Source organism: Vicugna pacos, chromosome 4 (genome assembly GCF_048564905.1).
Source record: "Vicugna pacos chromosome 4, VicPac4, whole genome shotgun sequence".
In the NCBI taxonomy this organism is placed as follows: domain Eukaryota; kingdom Metazoa; phylum Chordata; class Mammalia; order Artiodactyla; family Camelidae; genus Vicugna; species Vicugna pacos.
Genome location: NC_132990.1, coordinates 71,753,374 through 71,777,705, shown reverse-complemented (window position 1 = coordinate 71,777,705; position 24,332 = coordinate 71,753,374). Strand labels below are relative to the sequence as shown.

At 47.4% G+C, this 24,332-nt stretch overlaps 1 protein-coding gene across 4 annotated transcripts in view; it reads right to left on the bottom strand.

Annotated features, from left to right (window-relative positions):
* Window positions 1-24,332, bottom strand: part of MVB12B (multivesicular body subunit 12B) — a 234,488-nt gene that overhangs the window by 146,092 nt on the left and 64,064 nt on the right. For 3 of the 4 annotated variants that reach the window (XM_072960130.1, XM_072960132.1, XM_072960131.1), the window contains one exon: window positions 4,711-4,833. In XM_072960130.1, coding sequence (XP_072816231.1) covers window positions 4,711-4,821 — 111 coding nt within the window. In that variant the 5' untranslated portion in view covers window positions 4,822-4,833. Of the gene's footprint in view, window positions 1-4,710; window positions 4,834-17,431; window positions 18,290-24,332 lie in introns of those variants that run through there. The other variant, XM_072960129.1, reaches the window with a different exon arrangement.

Here is a 24,332-nt window from a genome sequence, read left to right as displayed (position 1 = left end):
GAGTGAGGACAGAAAATGACAAAATGTCACAACCTTTTTAGAAGGCAACTGGCAACATTTACCAAGTTTAAAGCATGAATACCTTGACCCAGTAATTCCAACCTATGAAGTTGTTCCATGGCATTAGTAGGGCGACCATGCCACAAACACATACACAAGGATGCTATTTATCGTATTAGAAACAAAAATGGAAATAAACTCAGTGCCCTTCAAGACAGGATTATTAGCCAAATTTTCGTACAGCCAGACAACAAAAATATATTATTCAGTGATGTGATATATCTACATAGATTAAGAGCTAGGCCCATAATATATTTTTTAAGTTGTAAGAGTATAATAGTATCATCCTATTTGTTTTTTTAAAATAAGTATTTTTAAAAACCCACAAACATACACACTCATCCCCTGAGACTGTCTGAACTCTGAATCAGGAGAGGCTGAAAGACTAGAGGAAAAGCTAGCGCAGCCCTTCCTGAGATAGACTTGTGGTGCCCACAGGTACCGGCCATTTAAGAATGACTTAACTGAGCCCAGTGGTGCAGCCCCCGAACCAGCAGCATCAGCATCCCCTGGGAACTGGCTGGAATGCAAACTCTCGGGCCCCACCCAGACCTACCACAGCAGGAACCCAGGGCGTGGAGTTCCAGAGGACTGAGGCTTGAGAATCCCCCACCTGAACGTGTGGAAACAGTCCCTGAACTAGGGGATGGTCTCTCACTTCAGGGTCACTGTGCCAGGAAGACTCCCTCGTGTCAGGTGGGGTTTTCCAGGGAGGGGATAAAGGAGGTCTTAGATTGGAGTGAAGAAAAGGGAAAAAATCTCCCAGCCTCTCTGAGACCAAGACTCAATTTGGCTGGGACCCTACATATGGCAGCTCTAAATGCCATTCTGGGGCAGGTGGACTGAAGGCAGCCAAAGGCAAGGCAGAGGCCGAGCAGGGAAGGGGTTGGACCTCAGCAGCAATATTCTCTGAGCCTCACCCTCTTGCTCCTGTCATCCTCAGAGCCCCAGAAAAGTCTCATGAAAAGTAATTCTGGTCTCAGCTGTTCAGTGGGAAACCATGGCAGGTCACAGAACAAGGGAGTGAAGGAAAAGGAGTGTCCATTCCTACTCTGGCCAGGAAAGTGCAGCCTTGCCAGGTGAGCAGGGGAGGTACCCCTAGACAAGCACAACCTCGCAGAGAAGAACAAGAACAGTGCAGTGAGGTGGCAGGGGAGGGGCCCATAGCTGAAGAACCCTGAGCACACTCCAGGTGGTGCCCCAGGAAAGGCTCAGAAAAAGCTGGAGATCAGACACTGGACAGGCCTCAGGGTATGGAAAAAAGGGAGCAACTTGCAGAAATAAGTTGGAGGAGGTTCCTGCTGGGATTGAGCAAGAGAAAGGGGTAGATCTGGAAAACCAGCTCTGAAAAATAAGCCCTTTAGGACTTCCCTTCAAAGCACTTACCAAAATTTTATTTTACATTTATTTGTGCAATCATTTGTCTTTTTCCCAGTCTAGACTGTAAGCTTCATGAAGGCAGAAATGGCAGATGTTTCACACACCACTATATCCCGAGTTATTAGCTGGCACACAGTGGGCACTCAAAAAATAGGCTGGACAAATACAGTTCAAACTAAAACACTGTGGAGTGTTTGATTATTCTTTCACTGTATTGCTGACTTTTTTGTTTTTGCCAAAAAAGTATATTATCATGTGAAAGTATATGACCAAGAAGTATATTATCAAAGGAAGATATTTCCTTTTTGGAAAGAAAGAGTCATCTTCACAAATACACTGGGTAGTCCCTGAGTTGTAAACACTCACTGAGTAAGGCAAAAGAGTGCGGGTAAAAAGGGGGGAAGTATTTCACTGGAAATACACAGAAACACACCCAACAATGGTCATCAGTGATGTCCAGCCTGATGCCCTCAGACACTGCAACATCCCCGAGTGACCTGGAAATCAATGGTTGACTCTGTGCAGCGGTGTTTTAGCATGAAGAGCTTCCGTGGCATCACGAATCGTGGAAAACTGGCCATCCACATATAATAAAACAGCATGTACGACCTTCAGCAAACACCAGCGTCACCACGCCAGGGACTGCGGACACCCGAGACCCACCCGACGTCTGACGGCCGGGAACCGTCACCAGCACTCCTAGGTCTGACAGTGTGGCTGAGGAGCAGAAGGGGAGGCTGCTCCAGAGGGGACTGCAGAGACGGGGACAACAAATTGAGAAGTCGAGCAAATACTCCCCAGTCTCCTAGCCTAGGGAGCTTCCCCTGACCTGCAGAGGAGTTATAAAATGAAATTTTTATAAATAAACAGTTGACCTCTTTTTACTTCCAGCAGCAACAGGGAACCGCTCGTGTAAAGTGGCTGTGCCCCCCGGGTCAGCAGCCCATCTGGCGCCTGGCTCCTGGGCCCGTGTCACGGCACTGAGCGGACTCTGTGCAGGGGGGACCGATCCCACGGCGGGTGTGACAGACGCAGAGGTCTGGCCGTGGTCTGCCGCAGGGCCTCCTCAACCACTGCTTCTGTCAGGCCTCTCTGCGGCCCGGCCACCGCAAAACGCCTTGCGCTTCAGCCTGGATGGTGACCTCATGTAAAACTCAGGGTAAAAGGAATGGGAAGTGCCCCTCCTCCTCCGTGTCCCCCCACCCCCTAGTCCCCTTGAACTCAGGGTCAGGCCTCTGAGGAACCAGATGCTTATCTGGGAACAGTCCAGCGGGCAGTACAAAGAGATGACTCCCGCCTCTCTCCCCGACAGAGAGGGCTCCGGGGAGCCCGGACGCTCCGGCTTGGAGAGCAGAGGCTGGGTAATTGCCAGGCTGACCTGCTGGAGCCTCTTGCCCCGCTCACCTTTCACAATAATGCACGGTACAGCCTCATCATGAAATGTGCTTATTAATCTTACTCATTTGACACTGCGCTCTTGTGCCCTGAGCTAGATGTTAGGAGAAAATGATAGGGATAGATTCTGCTCCTGTCAGACTTACCGAGACTTTCAGGAAACCCAACTATCAAAGGCCATCTGCCGCCCACCAGCCAAGCATGCACGATGACCCCGAAGGTACAAGCAGAATGTTAAAGACACAGACCAACGAGCGGGAACAGCAAGAGGACCCAGGCCCCCCAGGGGAGCAAGCCCGGAGCCAGTCCTCCCAGGGACGGCGAGCACCAGCCCCTGCCCTGATTCACGACTCGCTGCTTCATCTCTAATTCATCAAAAGACACTCAGCCTTCTCAAATCAGGAACATTTTTATTAGCTTCCCCAAGAGTTTTATGGCACAAAGCCATACCTAATGATTCTATTTTATGGCAAGTTATACATTCAAACAGTACTTTGAAGTCAGGCAGCAGGTAAGACTCAAATCTTTGTCAAAAAAGATTTCCCCCATTCTTTCACTTTTTAAATGTTTATAAGCTTTCAAACAGTTGGGAAAGTGATGTGGGGCATTTTAACAGGCTTCCCCTTCCTCGCGCGGGGCCCGCGTGGGCTGACCCAGTGTGCACTGCAGTGTTCTCAATGGGGGCTGATTCTGCCTGCCCACCCCCCTTGCCTGGGGACATCTGGCAATGTCTGGACACATTTTGGTTGTCACAACTCGGGGGTTGATGCCATCAGCATTTAGTAGGAAGAGGTCAGGACACTGCTAAACATCCTAGAAGCCGCAGGACAGCCCCACTCCCCACAGTTATCTGATCACCTGGCCCCAAATGTCAGTAGCGCCACAGTCGAGAAACCCTGCCTTGGGGCTTCTACTGGACTGGCCATTGCATCCCTCCCACCCCTGGTACATCGAAAACGGATCTCGCCATGGTGCCAGGTTTTCCGTGCTGGCTAATGAGACTCATATTCTTTTATTCTTATGTAGTCCTAGTGTACATTTTCAATGAGAAACAATAAGATGTCATCATAAACAAAATGAGGAAAGGGAAACTAAGACCGCCTTAGAATCTCAGAACACATCAACACTGTTAACTAACTCTCCTAAGAGTTACTCTGCACTTTTTAAGCTCCCTCCAAATCAGAATTTATCTATTGAAACAACAAAATAACCAATTTCAGCCATTGGTACTACTGAACATCACCACAGGCGTCTGCTGAAAAGTAAAGCAAGTTCTCTGCTAATCTGTGGTGATGTGTCAGAGCCCTGGACGTGGGAGAGGGTCTGGTCCTGACTCACCACTCCCAAGGACTGGGCTGCGTGACTTCACTTCTCAGAGCTTCGGTTCTCCTGATCAACACAGCAGGGATAAAGCAACTTGCCCTCCCACACGCCAGGGAACTGTGAGAGCCAAGAGAGTTCATAGGTAGGAAACTGCTTTGTAAACTGTAAGGAGCGATATAGATGCATATCAATACATTTATGACATTAATACATGTAAGACAACCTATGACAACCACCGAGGGTCTTTCAGACTCTTGGATCCTTTTCATGAAATGTCACAACTAGAAATGACTTTGGAAATCAACTAGTCGAACCCCTTAATTTTACAGAAGGTGAAAACGACCATCACGGAGGTCAAGTGACCCAGAGAAGGCCAGGAAACAGCCCAGATAGGCCCACATCTTCTGTTCCCAAACCAGGATGCTTCCCACTTGTGATGCTCTCTCTCCCTGGTTAAGTTCCTGGAGGAAAGAAGCACGTCTTACACACAATGTTCAGAGGGTTCTGAACACAGGAGATAAATACATGCCGCAGCAGTGAATCTTGACTTACTACATCATAGCCTGTCGGGGCTCGGTTCCGAGAAGCCACCACCCCCACTCCTGTGATGGGGTCCATCGATGTCTCTGGCAAGGCTTCTGAAAGGTCTTTGACTTCAGGCATGGTGGATTGCTCCTGGTTCCAAAAAGGAAAAAAAGAAAGCACAAAATTCAAACTGAGTGAGCATTTAAAGTGACCGGTACAAAGTCTCAGACAGGTAGAACCAGAATCTTGAGGCAGATACCCTGAACTAAGCTCCATATACCTGGACTGGCTCAAGGAGCCCTGGCCTTGCCTGACCCTTTCCTGACATTAAGAATTCAAGCCACCTCCAGTCCCTGCTCTTCCCAAGTTAGCTGTGAATACTCTCCCATCCAGCTGCCTGACTTTTGAACAGATACCAGAAGCTTTTCTGAGGATAAATCAGACATGGCTCAATCCAACAACACCTCCCATCTTTCTCGCTCACAGTATCTCTCTGTGGGAAGTGCAGCCTTCCAAACCCACAGCCTCTACACGTCCAAGGGTGGACTGTTTAGAAGGCAGAGCTCTGCAAACACATAGAAGGTGCTCTGGGCACGGAGACCCAGGCACGACACCGGAGTCCAGGCTCCATGACTTACTAGCTGATGACTGGTCAGGATAATGACAGTCACAGAGCTGCCGTGAGAACTCAGGGAGTCATGGAAATGAAGGGCCTGCAGAGGTCTCTGGCACACAGTAGGCGCTCAACAAAAAGCAGATGAGACTGGCGGGTTTGGAACACAAAGGTCCAGTGTAACCGGCCAGAAACGTGGTTGGTGCTGTTCCCAAGAGGACTGGTGGGTCTCTTGGTTGTGTTTAATCCTGCAGGTCATGTGGGCACTCACTCAAAGCTAAACACTAACAATGACCATAATTCTTGTTGGGCACTTTGGGAGAAAGGGAGGGAAGTGGAATTATTATTCTGCTGCTGACTGCCTCTTGATGTGACCAGAGGAGACAAGCAGAATATAGAGAGCACTGGGCCTGGGCAGCTCGAGTGGCAGTGCACCAGAAAGCAAATAAAAAAGGTAACACCTTATGTAAATGACTTTTAGTGCTTTTAAAAGGACAAGAGTGAAAAAGAGCAAGTTAAATTCCACCTCCTTCTGCAGCAATTAAATTCCACTGGCTGTAGATCTGCCAGCTCTCTCAGGGCTGGTTACTGCCTCAAAAGCAAACCAAACACCCTGCCTAACTAGGCAGGCAGGAGGAGTATTCTCAGTTCTCAGCCTAGAATCAGAAAAAGCATAGGCTATTTAAAATGACTACAGCCTCCTAAATAGAAACAACCAGAATGCTGTATGCAAGTCACAATGTAATCAGCGTCTCCGGGAACCCAGGAAAGGCTCCGGAAACAGACTTGTCAGCGCAGCGGAGCCAAGTCTCGGATCAAGGCTAGGAAGCGCCTGGCAGCAATACACTCTCAGCTTCTGTTTATAACAAAAGCCAAACTAAGTTACCCTTTACTTAATTCTCCTGAAAATAAGCTTCTCAAAGCCCAGGGAAGGGGGACAGGGCACCACGCTGCATCATCACATCGTTTTATATTTTCAAATTTCATTTACCAGGCAGCTTTATCCGTGTAACACACAGAACTCAGTGCTTCCTGCGCACAGTAGGCGCTAAGTAAGTTTTTATGGAATGAATATGCATGCATGTCCCCAATAAGGAAGGCTTAGAATTAAATATCTGCAGCAGCCCAGTCCAAAGCAAACACTGACCAAAAAGTACTTCACTGGGAAAAATCCCGTATTATTGGTAACATGGAAATAAAAGCACTGCTGCAGTTTGCAAAACAGTGGTACCTGCTGTTGGTTACCAAAAAGCTTCGCAATTAACAACTCATTAACAGAATGTACGAATTCTGCCAGTGCTAAAATATCATGCTGTGAATTTAATAAAGAACATGGAGAGGTAAGTCTTTTTTCATTATTAAGATAGTACTGCCTCTACTATCGGAGAGATAAGAGAGGGGAAGTGAGCATGGGAATAAATAAATATTTTATTTGCTGAGAGAGTCACGTCCTCGGGCCACAGTCCTCTCCGCGAGGCCGTGATGACAGCCGCCCTCCTCCGCGCCAGCAAGTGCGGGCGGCTGAACCCGCGCTCACGGAGGGGCCGCGGCTCCCACAATGCACCGGGGGCAGCCCCGCTGCGGGGTCCAAGATGGCTGCGCGCGGCCGCCAGCCGCGCAGACAAAGGAGCCGGGGCCGGCGGCCCGGCTCCGCGTGCCCGGTCGCGGCCGGCCTGCGGGCTGCGAGGATGCGGCGGGCGAGAGGGCGGAGCGTGAGCACCGAGCATCTCGGATGCGCGCCTCCTTCTTTCTCACCCCCTCCCCCCGCCGTGGCGGTACCCCGGGGATCAAGCAGCCTTTGTGAAATGCAGACAAATGACTCCTCGCTGCGCGGGGCCGCGGCGGCTCGGCGGAGGAAGCACCACCACCAGCAAAGGAAGCTTTTAATGAGAGACGCCCAAGATATCCATGGCAGAGGCAATCACTCAAAGCGGCTTGCCCTGAATTACATATTTTCTGACTGCAAATTACTTTTAACAGCGTCTCTACCGTCACTTCAATTGACCTTCCTAACAAAAGGCCGTTTATTAACTAGCACTCCACGTTTCCCGGGCGGTGTGGAGCCTCGAGCCAGAAGGGATGGCACCACTGAGTACTCGGCTGCCCAGGGTCACAGGCCAGGCCTCTGCGAGGGGGAGAAGAGGCCATTAATGCGGGTCTGCGGAGCAAACTTGCCCGGGGAGGGGAGCGGGGGAGCTGGGTGATTAAGACCAACATTAACCTGTCTGGCAAGAGGCGATGCTGGGCTAAAGCAGAAAATGCTAAGGCCTACTTGGAACGACTGGTTTCATCCTTGGCAATTCCTCCCAATTCCTCGTCCGGCACCCACCTCCATCTCCAAATCTTAGATGCACACAGAACCCATTAACACCTCCCCGCATCTGAACAGTACCCTCAAATTCTCAAAAAGCTTTCTCTGGCTCCTTCTCAAGTGATGCTCACAGCAAACCTCGGAGGTGGCTGGGGTGTATTGTTCCTGTTTTACAGGAGAGAAAACAGAGGCCCAGAGTTCTCAGACAAAACGAGCCAGCAGACAGCAGAGCTGATCCGGACCTCTAGCCCTCCCTCCTCAGTCTGGTCTGCTTTCCATAACACTGAGCAGAGACCACCTTCCCATTCAGTATCTGATAGAGAAAGCAGTTTCAACACCAACTATATTTTAAAATGCCAAAACTCCTCTTTGTCTAGCTGTAGCCCAATAAGGGAAGCAAGGGGGAGAAAAGTACAAAAAGACAGAAGTAACATGGGATTAATTTTCCTCACACCTCAGTTTCAAGATTCAACATTTCCCTCATAAATAATTTACAACAATAAAAATGAGCTAAAGCCATGTTTGTGTAGGATGGAGGTAAATTTAGGCCTAATGAGGGAGATCTGAGTCCTGCACAGGAGGGAATAGGTTGATGTATGGCCCGGTGTGAGCACGATCGACGGTACACGGGGCTCCATTACCAACTGGAAGTCACAGAGCCAACCAGGAGTGAAGAGGGGAGGCAATTTGGGGAAACTTCTACTATCCCAGCTGTGGCTGCAAGGAGGGTCTCCATAGGAAAAGCCAAACATTGACCCAATATTTTAGATAACAAAATGGATATTGAGTTTTCTCAAAACCACAGGATTGACCCAACCTGCCGCTAAATCAGTTCTCAGTAGATGCCAGGTAAGAAAGAAGATGGTAGCAGCACCCGGGTGACACGTCTGCTCTCGGGCTTGGGGAGAGTGCAGTGGCAACACTGACCTTGAGCTAGTCCTCTTAATTAAATCTCATCTGGTCCCAATCCCCATCACAGCCTGTACCCCGAGTGTGCAGCCAGTCTCCTCATTCAGATCATTTCCAAGGCTGGGGGCTACACAGCCTCGCTCTGGGCAGCTGTGCCTGTGTTTGCCCCGACACAGGGGTGTGTGTGTGTGTGTGTGTGTGTGTGTGTGTGTGAGACACAGGGCTGTGTGTGTGTGTGTGTGTATGAGAGAGAGAGAGACATACTGGGACTAGATGGGGCCAGTTAGGATGAGGTGTGTCATGCTCAATGAGTTCTATCCAACAACGCTGGGTAAGAGAAAACCTTCCAGCGTGTGCCTGCAATGCTGCAAACAGCGCCTGGGGGAGGCCCCAGCTTCCAGCACTGCAGCACCTCGCCAATGCTGTCATCCTAGGTTCACAGAGAAATGAACTTTAACTATAAAGCCCCTTCATACAGACAGCACACTGCTCCCTTGTAGCTGATCAAAGAATTACTACAACAGTGTGCTTAATCCCTAAAAGTCAGTGGTGCTGGGCTTAACTGATGCTGAACATTGTTTCAGAATCAAAGGCGTGCCTCCCGGCCCCAGTCTGGGAGAAAACTAAGCTACTGTATCACAGTTGAAAACTCAGGGGAACTTTGATATCATCTCTGTTTAATTTCCCCGGCCCTGTGAGCCTGGGGTTTATCTCGTGGTTTATCTCGTTTTATCAACTCCTGTACTGAAATCAAAACCCAACTAACAGAGCTCGGACCTCTCTCCACCGAGGCCTTTCCAGCGGCAGGGTGGGTGCAGGCTGAGAAGTTTAAAGTGCTTTGCGGGGGGGAACAACTGCGGGGAGGCAGGGGGAGGGGGTGCTGCCTTCAAAGGAGGCACAGCGGGGACCTGGAGGGGCCTCCCTGTGAGGAAGGCCAGCTCAGAAGTGCTGCCCACCAGGGCTGAAGGCATGACTTGCACACAACTGGAGAGAGTAATTTCAAAGTGTTGAGGGGGCAGGTTAAATTAGGCTACTGTAAGTGGAATGACAAAACCAGTGGGTTAATTAAGTCCCTACAGAAGGATGAAGTAGTGATAGGACTGTCTGGAAATCCAAAGTCAAGGGCACAAAAGACAAACTGTCTGCCCACGTCAACCAGCTTGCAGTCTGGGGAAGAGCAGTGGGTAAGTATTTCGCTCACTGTGGGAAACAACTGGAAAGTAGGGCCTCCACTGGAAGTGTCTGGCCCCCAGCAAAGCTGCTGCTCTGGCCTCATGGGGCAGCTCTCTGCCTGTTTGCCAAGGGCAGCGAGGGATGCAGGAACCCTCGCCCTCCTCTGTTGGCCCATGATTACTGACAACATTCTGCTAACAAATCTTAAGCAGGAGAAAGAAGGACAGGGGAGGGAGCCAGTGGCCTGGCTTCAACAATGCACCCACAACACACAAATACACAGGTGCAGAGACCTACCTTCTCAGGAGACTGCAAGCAGAGGCCAGGGTCCATGCAGCACCCAGGCAAATGGCCAGTTGGCTCTTGGGGCCACCCAGAGGGGACAGTGCACACGGGCTGAGAGGTGTCCACCATGGAACCTCAGGAGAGCATCCTGGGGCCTCCAGTACTTCGGTCTAGAACACTTATCTAGTGACCAGTCAGAAACCAAATCATTCTGACAAACCCTGTTGAGTGGAATCTAGTGGCAACAGGCCAAGGCTGCTGGGACAGCTGCTAAGATACTGGGGAACTAAAGCAAATATTTTCCTAAGCTCTCCTAGATCACAAAGAATGTTCCAGCCAGGGAACTAACAATGGCGAGCACTTCCTTTTTTCCAGTGAAGGTCTATCACTTCTAATACGAGAACCTGGTGTATAAATGCACCCACTCCATCAGACCTATGCTCAGACTGATATTAACCATTTGATTACCAAACATATTTTCCATAAACCATGTGAGGCAGGCCTGGGGTTTGGATTGTTGCGGCCCAAACAGTGCAATGCTAGATCCCAGAATTCCTTCTCCAAAAATAAATCCGGATCAAGTTTTACAGCACTGCTGTGGCCAAGGCCTGCCCCTACAGGCCCGACTCTGCAAAACCAGGGAACTTGGTGCTGAGGAGGAGGGGCTTTTCTCCAGTACACTGTGAGCCCTACCCCACCTTGCTCACAATTACTACAAAGGAAGGTCGTTTCCACCCACTCCCTTCAGATCTTAGTGCCATATTGTCCCCTGCAGAGAAGGAAGAAAGGGGACCCAAACAGAACGCAGATGCCCTACAAATGAAACCGTCGTAGGAGGCCCCAAGAGCAATGTTCTCTTGATGTTCAGTGACATAAAATGAGTCACAACCTTGGCCTAATAGCCAGTGTCTGAAGAGTAAAAGTGCTAATAGGTCACCTCAACGCTCGGCAAATGGGCTCCCAGGCCAGAATCATCAGAGCACTTGCTTCATGTCAGCAGACACGCCCCATCACCACCTGCCCCCCTGACTTTCACATGGGTCTTGAGAGTTTCTTTTCATACATTTGGTCATACAGTCATTCTACCTGTTTGCTTATGACTTCCAGTGTCCCTCCATGGCCTGGACTTTTCTCCTGAGACACGTGTGTATCTAGTGCCCTGCTGGCTAATGTCACCCACATGTCCTGTTAATACCTCAAACCTGGCTGACATTGCCATCCTCCCCCCAAGGCATCTCTCACACTCCAGTACCTAACAGGACCGGTACATAACAGTCAGTCCACAGATGGTTACGGAGAGACCTGTGCTGAGCACGGAGCAATGATGCAGGGGGAAACCCCGACATTCTGGAGGAGGCGTTCTTGAACTCTAGCATGCATGAGTCACCTGGAGAATTTGTTAAAACAGAGATTCTTAAACCCACTCCCAGAGATACTGATTCAGTAGGTCGAGGGTGGGGCCTGAAAACCTGCATTTCTAACAAGATCCAGGTGATGCTGAAACAGCTGGTCCACAGTCCAAACTCAGTACAAGGTAGCAGGAACTCATTAGATGTTTGATGAGTGAATAAATGGGTGAAGAGAAGGAACCTGAAGCTCATCATCCATAGAGAACAGCCTCAGAATAAGTCCTCCCATCTTTCCCTCCCCAGCACAGGTTGTCCAAGAGCACCCAGTTCCTCCTCTATGGCACCCACCCTACCCTTCAAAACCTGGGTCACATCTCCCACTCACCCCAAACCTTCCCCACTGCCCAGCCAGACAGGTGCTGTCACTAAGAATCCTGATGTGTCCAAGGACCTGGCCTCAGCACACACATGTGCACACACACACACATGCACACACACACCTACACAAACACAGTCTTGCCTCTCAGAAGGTAATCACACTCTCCCAAGCAGAACATAAGTTGGTCCAAGGTGTTATGTCCACCACAGTGCCTAGCCCACAGTGAGTACTCAATAGATTACGGAGAGATGGATGGGTGGAAGGAAGGATTGCTGAATGAAGTCCTGTCCTCCTTTCACAATCAGTCATGTTTCATTGCGTTAAGGAGGGCACGTAAAGCAGCAGGGGCAATGCTGAGAGCAGACCTATCGGGCCCCTTCCAGTGAGAGTGCCATGCTGGGATCACTGATGCCCCACAATTCCAGGGATGGGCCACCTGCTGAGGAAGGGAGGTGGGACCGTAGCACTCCACGCATCTCCAGAAGTGGGTGTGACTCAGCTCAAGCAGACTGGATAGGGGCCTGGCAGGAACCAGTGGGTCTCCAGGCTGGCTGCAAAGAAGACTCCTCTGTGGCATTTGGGAAAATTACAGCTGCCCATCTCAACCCCAGGTTCTGATCTAACTGCTCTGGGCTGGGGCGGAGACTAGATGATGCACAGCCCAGGCGTGGTGCCCTGTGCTGTGTGACACAGCGACGAACAGGACATGGCCACCTGCTGTGGGGCTCACAGGCTGGAGGAAATGTCCTGAAAGGAAGGGAGTCAGGGAGACATGAGAGAAGGGCTGCCATAGAGCTGGTCCCCCTGAAAGATGAGGCGTGTGGACTACCGAAAGTACTGCAGGCAGTAGACACGCCACCAACGGTAGCGTGAACAAGCCTGGACTGTCTGGGAACTGTGAGCAGCACACAGACTCTGAAACAAGCTTATGAAATGCTTAATCAAACAGATAAAACCGTTAAAAACCTGTCTGCACTTCTCTGCTGCTTCCAAAGTCTAAGTAATGATGTGGATCTACAGGAAGGAGCACCCCAGTGGTCGGAAGGAAGCGATTCCCAAGTCTTTGGTCCATATTTCCTCTTCTATAACTGAACGCTTCTCAAACCAATGCCACTTCCTGCAGACCCCACGGGGCCTCTTCATGCTATTAGCTCAGAGGGAAAATGGGAGATAAGGCAGAGGAATGGCAAGGGTGCAGGCTTTGGACTTGAGTTGCAGCTCTGATGCAGGTATGTGACCCCAGGCAAGTCAACTGAAATGGGCCTGAGTTTCCACTCCTATAAAGTTGGAATAATGGATAATAATATTTTCTTTACAGAGTTTTAATGTATATATAAAGAACTTGTAGAACTTGCATCAAAAGATACAATCAACAGAGTGAAGAAGATAACTAAAAGATGGGAGAAAATATTTGCAAATCATGTATCTGATAAGGGGGTTAAAATCCAAATCTGTAAAGAACTCCTACAACTCAGCAACAACAAAGAGCAAATAACTGAATGAAAAAAAAAAAAAACAGGGAAAAAACTTGAAAAGACTTTCCTCCAAAGGTGACATACAAATGGCCAGCAAGCATATGAAAAGATGCTCAACGTCATTACTCATTAGGGGAATGTAAACCAAAACCACAATAATTATCTCATACACATTAGGATGGCCACTACCAACGTAAAAACCAGAAAATAAGTGTTGGCGAGGATGTAGAAAAATTGGAAACCTGGTGCACTGTTAGTAGAAATGGAAATGCAACCACTATGGAAAACAGTACAGTGATCCCTCAAAAAATTAAAAATAGAATTACTATATGACCTGGCAATTCCATTTCTGGATATATACCCAAAAGAACTGAGAACAGGGTCTGGAAGAGATATTTGTACATACATGTTCACAGCAGCATTATTCATGACAGCCAGAAGGTGGAAGCAACCCAGGTGTCCACAGACAAATGACTGGGTAAGCAGAGTGTGGTATATCCATACAATGGAGTATTATACAGCTTTAAAAAGGATGGAAATTCTGACACATGCTACTTTGCGGATGACCCTAGAGGACATTATGCTAAGTGAAATAAGGCAGTCATAAAAAGCCAAGTACTGTATGATTCCATTTATATGAGGTACTTAGAGTACTCAAATTCACAGAAAGTAGAATGGTAGTTGCTAGAGCCTGGGGGAGGGGGGAATGGGAGTTGTTTAATGAGTACAGTTGACCCTTGAACAACACGGGAGTTAGGAGTGCCAACCCTCCGAGCAGTCGAAAATCTCAGTATACCTTATAGGTGGCCCTCCAAATACGAGGTTCCTCTGCATCTGTGGTTCCACATCTGGGGATTCAACCAACCATGATGGTGTAGTACTGGAGTACTAATATTATTGAAAACAATCCACGTATAAGTGGACCTGCACAGTTCATACCCATGTAGTTCAAAGGTCAACTGTAGAGTTTCAGTTTTGCACAATGAAAAAGTTCCAGAAATTAGCCGCACAACAACGTGAATGTACTTAATGCTACTGACACTTAAAAATGATTAAGGTGGTAAATTTTACATTCTGTGTATTTTACAATCTTTTAAAAAAGCATATACAATTGTGGTTCTTAAATTTTAGTACACATAAGTACAACCCAAGATTCTTGTTAAACATGCAGATTCTGGGGTCCCTTCCCCAGATATTCTGATTTAAGGTCTGGGTAGGAGGCCCTGGGTTCTGCATTTTAATAAACATCCTACGGATATTTAGCTCATAAAGAATTCATTTATTTCTCTCCCCTAAAGGATCAAATGATAGTCTTCTTAACATTTTGCTGTGCTGATCAGGATCTAAAAAAAAAAAAAAAAAAAAGTGTGTGTAGAACGATCCTGTGCTGATTTTAGCCACAGGCCCAGCAAGGTGGCCCTCCAGTCTTCAGGGGAGTGTGAGCTACGAAGCTCAACTATGTGACCCCATGGCCTCTCACATTTCAGCCTGGACAAGCTCTGCATCTCGCCAGAAGTGTGTCAAGTAAACCCACACATGCCCACAGGATGTCCCCAACAAGGAGGTAATGTCAAGCACACCCTGCGGTGGCTCTGCCTCCCAAGCAGCTGGGGAGAAGGGATCTGACGCCGGCAAGCCCCCTGCAAACAGTACAGACAAGGCGGGGAAACCACAACTCCCAAGGGCGGCCCAGCGAGCAGGAGGCCAAGGAGAGCCAGTGGGGCCAGGGAAACGCGGGCCAGGGAGGGCTGCAGACAGAAAGAGCAGCCTGGGGAGAGGCAGCTCATTCAAGGAACCCAGGCCTCCGCCCCCACAACCCAACCAGCAAACGAGACTGCTCACTCAACCGCAGCCAACTAAATGCAGTGTTCTCGGCCCACCACATCCAGCCACGTAGTCATTTGTTATCTTCATCATCATAATAGCACCTTTGACATTTCCCATGCTTGACTCCAACACCATCATTACTTTCCAGTGTGGAAAGGATGCTGCTCTTTGAGCATGAAGCATGGAGCACTTCCAACCTGCTAAGGCAGAGGGACACTAGGATTTTGAAGCCCCAGAAGCAAATCTGCCATGAAATGTCTAGAGATTAACTTTCCAAGGCCCTGAGAGGGGATCCAGCAATGTGTTCACATGGTTGTATGGTTTTGTCACATGTATAAAAGCAAGGTATTCATATGCTGTTTTTCTTATAGCCCCTCCCCTACAAGAAATTGTTAAAATAGAAGACCCACAAGACTGGAGTCTGCCACTAGATTCCCACTTAAATTTAGTGAGGACCCCCCATGCCCTCCATAGTGTCACACACATTCACACAGATTAGCTCATTCAGCCTTAGGGGTGGGTTTTATCCTTAGGCCACTTTTACAAATAAGGAAATGGGGGTTCAGAAAGGATCTGTGAGATTCCATGACTTGTTAGGGTCACCTATGTTCCAGGAGGTTAAACTGAGATTCCAAATTCCAAGCCTAGTGTTCTTTCTATTCTACCATTCCTTCCTGGTGGCCCTAAGAGGAACTTAATAACCACAAACAGAAAGACACTCTAAAAAAAAAAAAAAGAGAGAGAAGCTACTTTTCCAATTAATCAGCTAAGAAGCCCTTAATAATAACCACTAATTTTTATTGACCACTTGCCCTGTGGCCAGCATGGAGCTGAGTAATATTTCATTTATTTCTCACCATAATCCTATGAGATAGATTATTAAGATTAGCATCACTCTACAGATGAGGAAACTGAGGCTCAGAAAAGTTCATTAATTTTCCCAAGAACACACAGTAGGAAAGCCAAAGGTGAAGCTGAAGTCTAATTCTACAGCCCTTGCATTTAATCATGGTGCACTGTTCCAGCTAGAAGTGGGGAAAGCCCAGCAGCAGGAGGGAGGCAGGGCAGGAAAAATGCCTTCAGCGCCAATCAGGAGTGTGGAAAAGCCAGAAGGAAGGAATGAAAAATGTGGATTAGAGAAGATGATTCTGGGCTCAAATGAACCAGTAATTGCTATGTCAACTACTTCACATGGGTCTTTGGTGCCCAAGTCCCAGAAAAGGCCTCATCTCTCAGAGGCCCCATTTAAATATTCTATGCATGGCACAGTATCTTGAAATAACCAGCTCAATTTCCCATGAGCAAGAAAGCTGTCACCTGTCTCCTGTAACTAACCTTCTGAGGACACTGAGTGTTTGAGTTAGTCTAGGATTCCACAGAGCTTATCTCCTAACTTTTCTAGGGCTTTCCTGGTGCAGCTGATAAGATTTTCTTGCCCTGTTAAAACGAGATGAGATCCAGCCAGCTGTCAAGAAATGCACAATGAGATTATACTGAGAAGGAACCACCAAAGACAAAGGCCCCTAAAGAGACTGTGGCCTGTTGTCTTTGTGGCAGAAATCTGAGTGGGGGCTGGCTCGTGGGTGGGGGCGGGGAGCAGAGAAAGGGCAATGGCCGTTTGCCTTTTGCCCTCCGGTGCCCTTCCTCTGTGCTTTGCTGAAGAGGCTGCTGAGGGACAGGGAACAGAAGAGTCATATTTTTAATGCTCAAAAAGGCTGAGGATTTAGAAAGAGTTGTGTGTTGGTAACAAAGAGGACAAAGATGCTTATGGGTCTGCTTCTTCAAGGAGACCCTGCCCCTCAGCCTCACTGGCGCCGAGGTCCCAGTGGGGCGCTCACTGACATGCTCACCACCGTTTCATAATGGGTACTCAGGGTCTTGGGTGCCCAGGCCGGGCACCTCACCTTACAGCCAGGTGCCCTGGAGTTTGGGTATCGTCTCTGCTACGCCCAAGTCACAGATGAGGCGGCACCCCAGATCAGGCCTGAGGCTCAGGTGCAATCTGGCCGGCACCCACGTGACCTCAAGGAGCTGGACCCCTAGGGCCGGGCCAGTGGAACGACTGTCCCAGTCTGTGCAGGTGGCCGCCGCGCCTCCGCACAGGTGGGGCGCCTCACCTCTCACGGGCCCTCACCTGCCCCAGCCCAGGGGCCGCTGCTTCCACCCGGTCCCCGAGCTCCCTCCCGCCTGCAGCCGCAAAGCCAAGCCAGGAACGCGAAGCCGCGGCGCGCGCAGGGCCGGGCGGAGGCCGCCGGGCCTGTCCCTGCGGCGGGCCGGGCACGGAGCCCGCAGGCCTCGGCGCGGCCCGGCTCCGCCCGCCCTCCCGCCCCTCGGCCCGGGGCCCGCGCCCGCCCGCCCGCCCGCCGGAGCAGCAGGGCCGGCTCGGCCGAGCCTCCGCGGCGCCCGGCCCGCCCGGCCTCACTTAACTGTTCCCCGCTGGGGCGGCGGCGGCGGCGGCGGCGGCGGCGGATCCCGGCTCCGTCTCACGCAGAAGCAGCTTCTCATCGCCCGGGCGGCGCGGAAGGGGCCGGGCCCGGGGCCCAGGCGGCGGGGCCGGCGCCGCAGCTCGAGCGCGAGCCTCACCGGGGAGCGGCGGCGGCGGCGGCAGGGGCGGGGCGCGGCCTGGCGGCGGCGGCGACAACGGCAGCAGCCGCTCCCTCCGCGGGCCGCGGCGGCGGGCCGGGCTCCCGGCCTCCCGGCTCTGGCGCTGGCTCCGGGGGAGGTGCCGGGCGCCCGAGGCAGGCTCGGGCGGGAGGAGGGAGCGGGATCCCTCGTGTCCGGAGCCCGCGCCGCCGCCCCGGCCGGCACCCCGCCTTCCCTCGGCCTCCCCCACAGCCCGGCCCGTTAGTGCTGGGCAGAGCGCCGACAGGGCCTCACTGAGCCCGCAGGCGGCCCCCAGCCCAGCCCAGACGCCCGGGAGCCCCAGGCCTGTTGGAGCCTGGGCCCCAATTACCCCCTCCCCCAAGTTGGTCTCTTCCAGGGACCCGCAGCCCCTTCAGCTCTCCTAGGCCTCACTGTATCCTAAACCAGTCCTTCTGCACAGCCTTAGATCCCTGGAAGCCCCCGGCCTCTTAGAGCCTGGGATAACCATTACACACGCATACACACGGCCTCCAGCAGGGACACCCAGCTCTACCCCTAGGCCAATCCTCTGGCTCAGCTCATTCCATTCAGGAGACCTCACTGGCCCAGCTGACCCAACACAAGCTTAGACAGGCCCAGGTCCCCACGGCTAATACCAGGCCTCTCAAACTGACCCCAGTCTCCTAGCAGTTCTCTGCCTCCCCCTTATGCTGGCCAAATGATCCACCCACAGACGCCTAGAGCCAAGACTATGGGGCTGGCCTCGGGGAGGCAACTACAAGGAGCGGTTGAAGCAGAAGTGCTGCCCGACAGTACTTGGTTTTAGAAAAGGTACGAGCCAGAGGATAAATGGCGCTGGATTAGGAAAGGGGTCCAGAGCTTGACCCTCAGCTAGAGTGGCTAGTGTGAAAAGTGGAAGCCGACTCTGCCTTAACCAAAAATGCCTACACAGCCCCACCCAGCAAGGCACCCCCAGGCAGAGGCCAGCATGCTCTTTCAAAGAACTCTCCTCAGGAGTCTGGTGCGTTTAGAGCTGAGGACCGTGCAGAAGTGATCAGCATCAACTGTAATTTTCACACCTCCCAGCTTTTCTAAAATAGCTGTCTGACCCTAAAGAAAAGGACGCCAGGAGGAACGGGCTGTTGGGGAAAATGTCCTATTGGGAAGCCTTGCCAGTGTGTGCATTCCAAGCATCCGCATCACTGAGAAATGCCACTGGTTCAGATGGTTTTACAGGCAAGTTCTATCAAACTATTAAGGCATAGATAATCCCTATGTTATTTAAACTGTTACACAGCGGGGGGGAAACGTTTTCCATTTCACTTCCCAAGTTTAGCATAACTCTGATACCAAAATCTGACAGAGATAACATCAAAAAGGAGAATTACAGATCAGTTACAGAACACTAGTCCCCAGAGAATTTAATAGTGTGTTTTTAAAAAGGAGGTTCTGCAGTCAAATAACTCGAGAAAGTGCTGCATGTCATTTAGAGTCTACATTTTAGAGACTCACAGTATTAGTATATTAAGGTCTCTGTGAAGTCCAAGAGTAAAGAAACCTGATTAATCGTCATTTCCCAAACTCATCTGAGCCAGGATCACCTTTTCAAAGGTCACCAATTAATCTCTAATATGTCAATCACTGCTCTTACAGACCAATCCACTTAAGTATACAGTAGTTGCAAAACTACTAAATAAAATTTTAGCAATTTGAATCTAACTTGCTGTAGAACAAGTCAAAATTCACCATGATCAGGCATGATTTATTCCAAAAGTGCAAGGATGATTCAACATTAAGGAGTCTAAATTCACTGCATTCTTAAAGAAAAATAAATCACAGGATATTATCAACAGGAAAGACGCTTTAAAAATATTTGATAAACTCAACACCAGTTGCTTGTAATTTTCTAAAGCACTCTTAAACTAGGAAGAAAATTTAAACTTTTTAACATGACCAAGTTTATTTATCAGACGCCATGAGCAAATATATTTAATGGTGAAATACTAAAGTTATTCTCATTTAAGTCAGAAACAAAACAAAAATTTGCCTGCTATAATTGCTACAAACTAAAGCCAATGCAATAAGATAAGAAAAATAAATAAGAAATACAATAATGGAAAGGAAGAGCCAAAATTGTCATTATTTGTTCATGATGTAAATGCATATCTAAAAATAAAAATTGAAGGGAATGAACTAAAAATCTTAGAGAGCAAAGTAGCTAGTTATAAGATAAAAAACAAAACCAATGGCTTTCCTAAATGTTAAGGGAGAAGGCTTCTATTAGAAAAAGACCTGTGGCAGGGGTGGGTATAGCTCAGTGGTAGGGCACATGCTTAGCATGCACAAGGTCCTGGGTTCAATCCCCAGTACCTCTACTAAAAAGAAAAAAAAGGGATGATTTGAACTATTCTTAAAAAAAAAAAAATGGAGAAAAAAAGAAAAAGACTTGTGGCGTCTCTACATGCCAGGGGATAATGAATGACTTTTCTGATTAGTGAGTTTGGGAGAAAGAATTGAACATGAATAGATGCTTCTGAGTTCTCTTTTGGGCTTTGGCTGACTGTAGATAGCAAATATTTTCATGTGCTCTCCACCATGTGGTAAGCGGACCTGTTTCTGGGGCAGAGAGATACTACTGTCCAGCACTGCCTGCTTCTAGACAGGTAAATCTATCCAATTCAGGGAGAAATACAGCAAATCCATTTGGCTAGAGATCAAAAGCTACATTTTCCAGTCAACTTTATCTATAATGAAGGTAGCATTTTAATCTCCTATGTCTCTTTTCTGTACCTATGCCTCAGTTTCTTCCAAATTCAGAAAAGGAAGAGAGGTATTACTTATAGGATCCCCTAAATACAACATTAAATACCTGTGATTTCCATTTAGAAAGTATAACCTTTTTTAAAAGATTATATTCCATTAGCAATGAATACTATAAAACACCCAGGCATAAGCTTGACAAGAAATGGCAAGGCTCTTAGAATAAAACTATAAAACCTTCCTGAAGGACATAAAAAATAAGTCCTTGGTTAAAGGAAAAACATAACAAATCCCTGGGCAGGAAATCTCATTATTGCAAAGATGTCATATCTCCCCAACTCAATTTCTAAATTTAGTGGAATCCAAATCAAAGAACCAATATGATTTGGGGCTGGTGTGCAATGGAACATGACAAAATTATTTTAAAACTTATACAGGAAATAAATAAAGAAATAAGGGAAAATATCCAGGAAATTTTTTAAACTGAATAATATTATATTAAATTATTATTACAAGAACATTCTTAGTAATAATGAATATATAAAATATAAAGTTTTCTATTATATTATGATATCTGTTAGAGCAGTAATAATATTGCCCTAACATATTAATATATAATGTAAAACTTCAGTAAATAATTGCAGGCCACTAATATAAGCTTCTGTTTATAAATGCTTTGTTTCTATCCACTGATCTATTTGTATCTACCAATATCCTACTCCAAATCATATTGTCTTGCCTAGACCACTACAGTAACTTCCTTACTGATCTCCTGGCTTGGCCTCCATCCAAACAATGGAAAAGAGCATCCAGAGTGATCACTAAGTAATAATAATGATAAAATGCAGCAAGTCATTCCCTTGCTTAAAGCTCTCCAATGACTCTCCATAAAATAAAATAAAATTCAAATGCTCCAGCATGACCCAGAAGATCTCGTGTTGTCTAGACCTTGCCTGCACCTCCATCCTCTTCTCGGTTGTTCCACCCACACTAGTCTTCTTTTAGATTCTTAATCAAAGCCCTTTCTTCCCTGAGGGATTTCACCTAAAGCACACCTCTCCATCTTTACAGGGCCCGGGCCTTTCTCATCCTTAACTCTGTGCTTAAATGTCACCTCCTTGGAGGCCTTCACTGATCTATTTAAGCAGATGCTCAGAGTTTTCATCCAGTATCAGTTCACTTCCTGCTTACCACTCATCACAATTTGTAACGATTTACTATTCGTTTACTTATTCAACTGTCAGTCTCCTCACCAGACTAAAAGCTCCACCAAGGTGTCTGTTCATCAAGTATAAATGTGCCACACATATTAGCCGCTCAATAAACATTTGCTTAATAGACGGATGTGGCAACATTTAATATGTGCATACGCTTTGTCCATGTCTGATAATTATCCAGAGTAAACAGTCAGGCAAGTGCACACAGATGTATGTTCAAGGATAATTATTTCGGCATTGCTTATAATGAAACAATACTGGATACATCCTAAATGTCTAACAATAGAAGATTAAGTCGTTAAAAAAAAAGCTGTACAACATAGAAATATACCATGGTAATTTATTAAGTAAAAAAAGCAGGTTATAGAAAAGAATGCATTTATTCTATGAGCCCATTAATTTTATATATATTTGTGATTATTTATATGTATTAATATATGCATACAATACTTGGAAAAATGTATACCAAAATTAACAGTTTACCAGTGGCTATATCTGGGGAAAGGCTTGCATCTTCAATTTTAGCATCTCTACAGATCTTTCTCAGCTTATAATGTGGTTATATACCAATTCATAAGTTGAAAATACATTTAATACATCACTGAACATCATAGCTTAGCCCAGCCTACCTTAAAGTGCCCAGAACACTTATGTTAGCCTACAATTGGGCAAAATCATCTATCATAAAGCCCATTTTTAATAAAATGCTGAATAACTCATGTAATTTATTGAATACTGTACTGAAAGTGAAAAACACGATGGTTGTCTGGGTACAGAATGGTTGTAAGTGCATTGGTGGTTCACCCTCATGACCACGTGGTTGACTGGAGCCGTGGCTCACTGCCTCTGCCCAGCACCACCAGAGAGTATCCTACCATCACTGACCCAGGAAAGAGAAAAATTCAAAATTTGAAGTATGGTTTCTACTGAATGCACATCATTCTTGCACCATTGTGAAGTCGAAAAATTTTAAGTTGAATCATCGTAAGTTAGAGATCGTCTGTATGTCTATATTTTGTCTTTTATTACGTCCTTCCATCCTTTGCTGAGGTCCTCGGATGGTTTTCTTTTACACTCATGTTTGTTGCCTCACGGGCACAGCTTCAGATGTCATGGCCTCGTCTTTCGTGGCAGAGGAGCAGGGAGGCGGAGGGAGCAAAATCTTTCCCAGAAACTCCCAAGCAGACCTGCTATAATCCCAAGGGCCAGAAACGGGTCACTTGGCCACTCCTACTGTAAGGAAGGCTAAGAAATTGGCTTTGTCAGTCATGGCCCAAGGTTGCCCATGCTGCCAGGCCAATAAAAATCACTGTTTCCTCGAAAAACAGTACAGAGGTTCCAAAGAAAATTAAAAATAGAACAAGCAATCCTACTTCTGGATATATATCCGAAAGAAACGAAAACAGGGTCTCACAATTATTCACAATAGCCAGGACATGGAAAAACCCTAAGTGCCTGTGATGGAAAAATGGATAAAGTGTGAGATAGATATAGATATAGATCTTTAAAATGGAGTATTGTTCTGCTATAAAAAAGAAGGAAATCCTACCATTTGTGACAGCACGGATGAACTTTGAGGATAACATGATCCGTAAAGTAAACCAGACAGAGAAAGGCAAATACGGTGTGAGCTCACCTATAGGTGGAACCTAAAAACAGTAAACTCATAGAAACAGAGAGTGGACCAGTGGTTGCCAGGGGCAGGGTGGGAGGATGGGTGAAGGTGGTCCAAGGGTTCAGACTGCAAGCTATAAGATAAGTAAGCTCTAGGGATCTAATGTACAGCATGGTGACTACAGTGAACCATCTGTACTGTACACTAGAAAGCTGCTAAGAGAGTAGATGTTACAAGTTCTCACCACACATACACAAATGGTAACTATATGAGGTGGGAGATGTGCTCTCGCGGTAATTGTGGGATCACTGCACAATATATACATCTATCAAATCATCGTGTTGTACACCTTAAACTTACACAGTGCTATGTGTCAATTATACTTCAGTAAAGCTGGGGAAAAAATAAAATAAAAAATAATCTCTGTTTTGGTCAATAGGCACATGAAAAAATGCTCAGTGTCGCTAATTATCAGAAAAATGCAAATCAAAACTACAATGAGGTTATCACCTCACACCAGTCAGAATGGCCATCATTAAAAAGTCCACAAACAAGAAATGCTGGAGAGGGTGTGGAGAAAAGGGAACTCTTCTGCACCTTTGGTGGGAATGTAGTTTGGTACAGCCATTATGGAAAACAGTATGGAGAGTCCTCAAAAGACTAAAAATAGATTACTAGTCTATGATCCAGCAATCTCACTCTTGGGCATATATCCAACAGGAACCTTATTTCAAAAAGATACATGCACCCCAATGTTCATAGCAGCACTATTTACAATAGCCAAGACATGGAAACAACCTAAATGCCCATCAGTAGATGACTGGATAAAGAAGCTATGGTATATTTATACAATGGAATACTACTCAGCCATAAAAAATAATAAAATAGTGCCCCCGGCAGCAACATGGATGGACCTGGAGATCGTCATTCTAAGTGAAATAAGCTAGAAAGAGAAAGAAAAATACCATATGATATCATGTATATGTGGAATCTAAAAAAAGACAAATGAACTTATTTACAAAATAGAAACAGCTTTGCAGACATAGAAAACAAACTTATGGTTACCAGAGAGGGCAAGGGGTGGGAAGGGATAGATTGGGAGTTTGAGATCTGCAGATACTAATTCTGTACAAAATAGATAAACAGCAAGTTC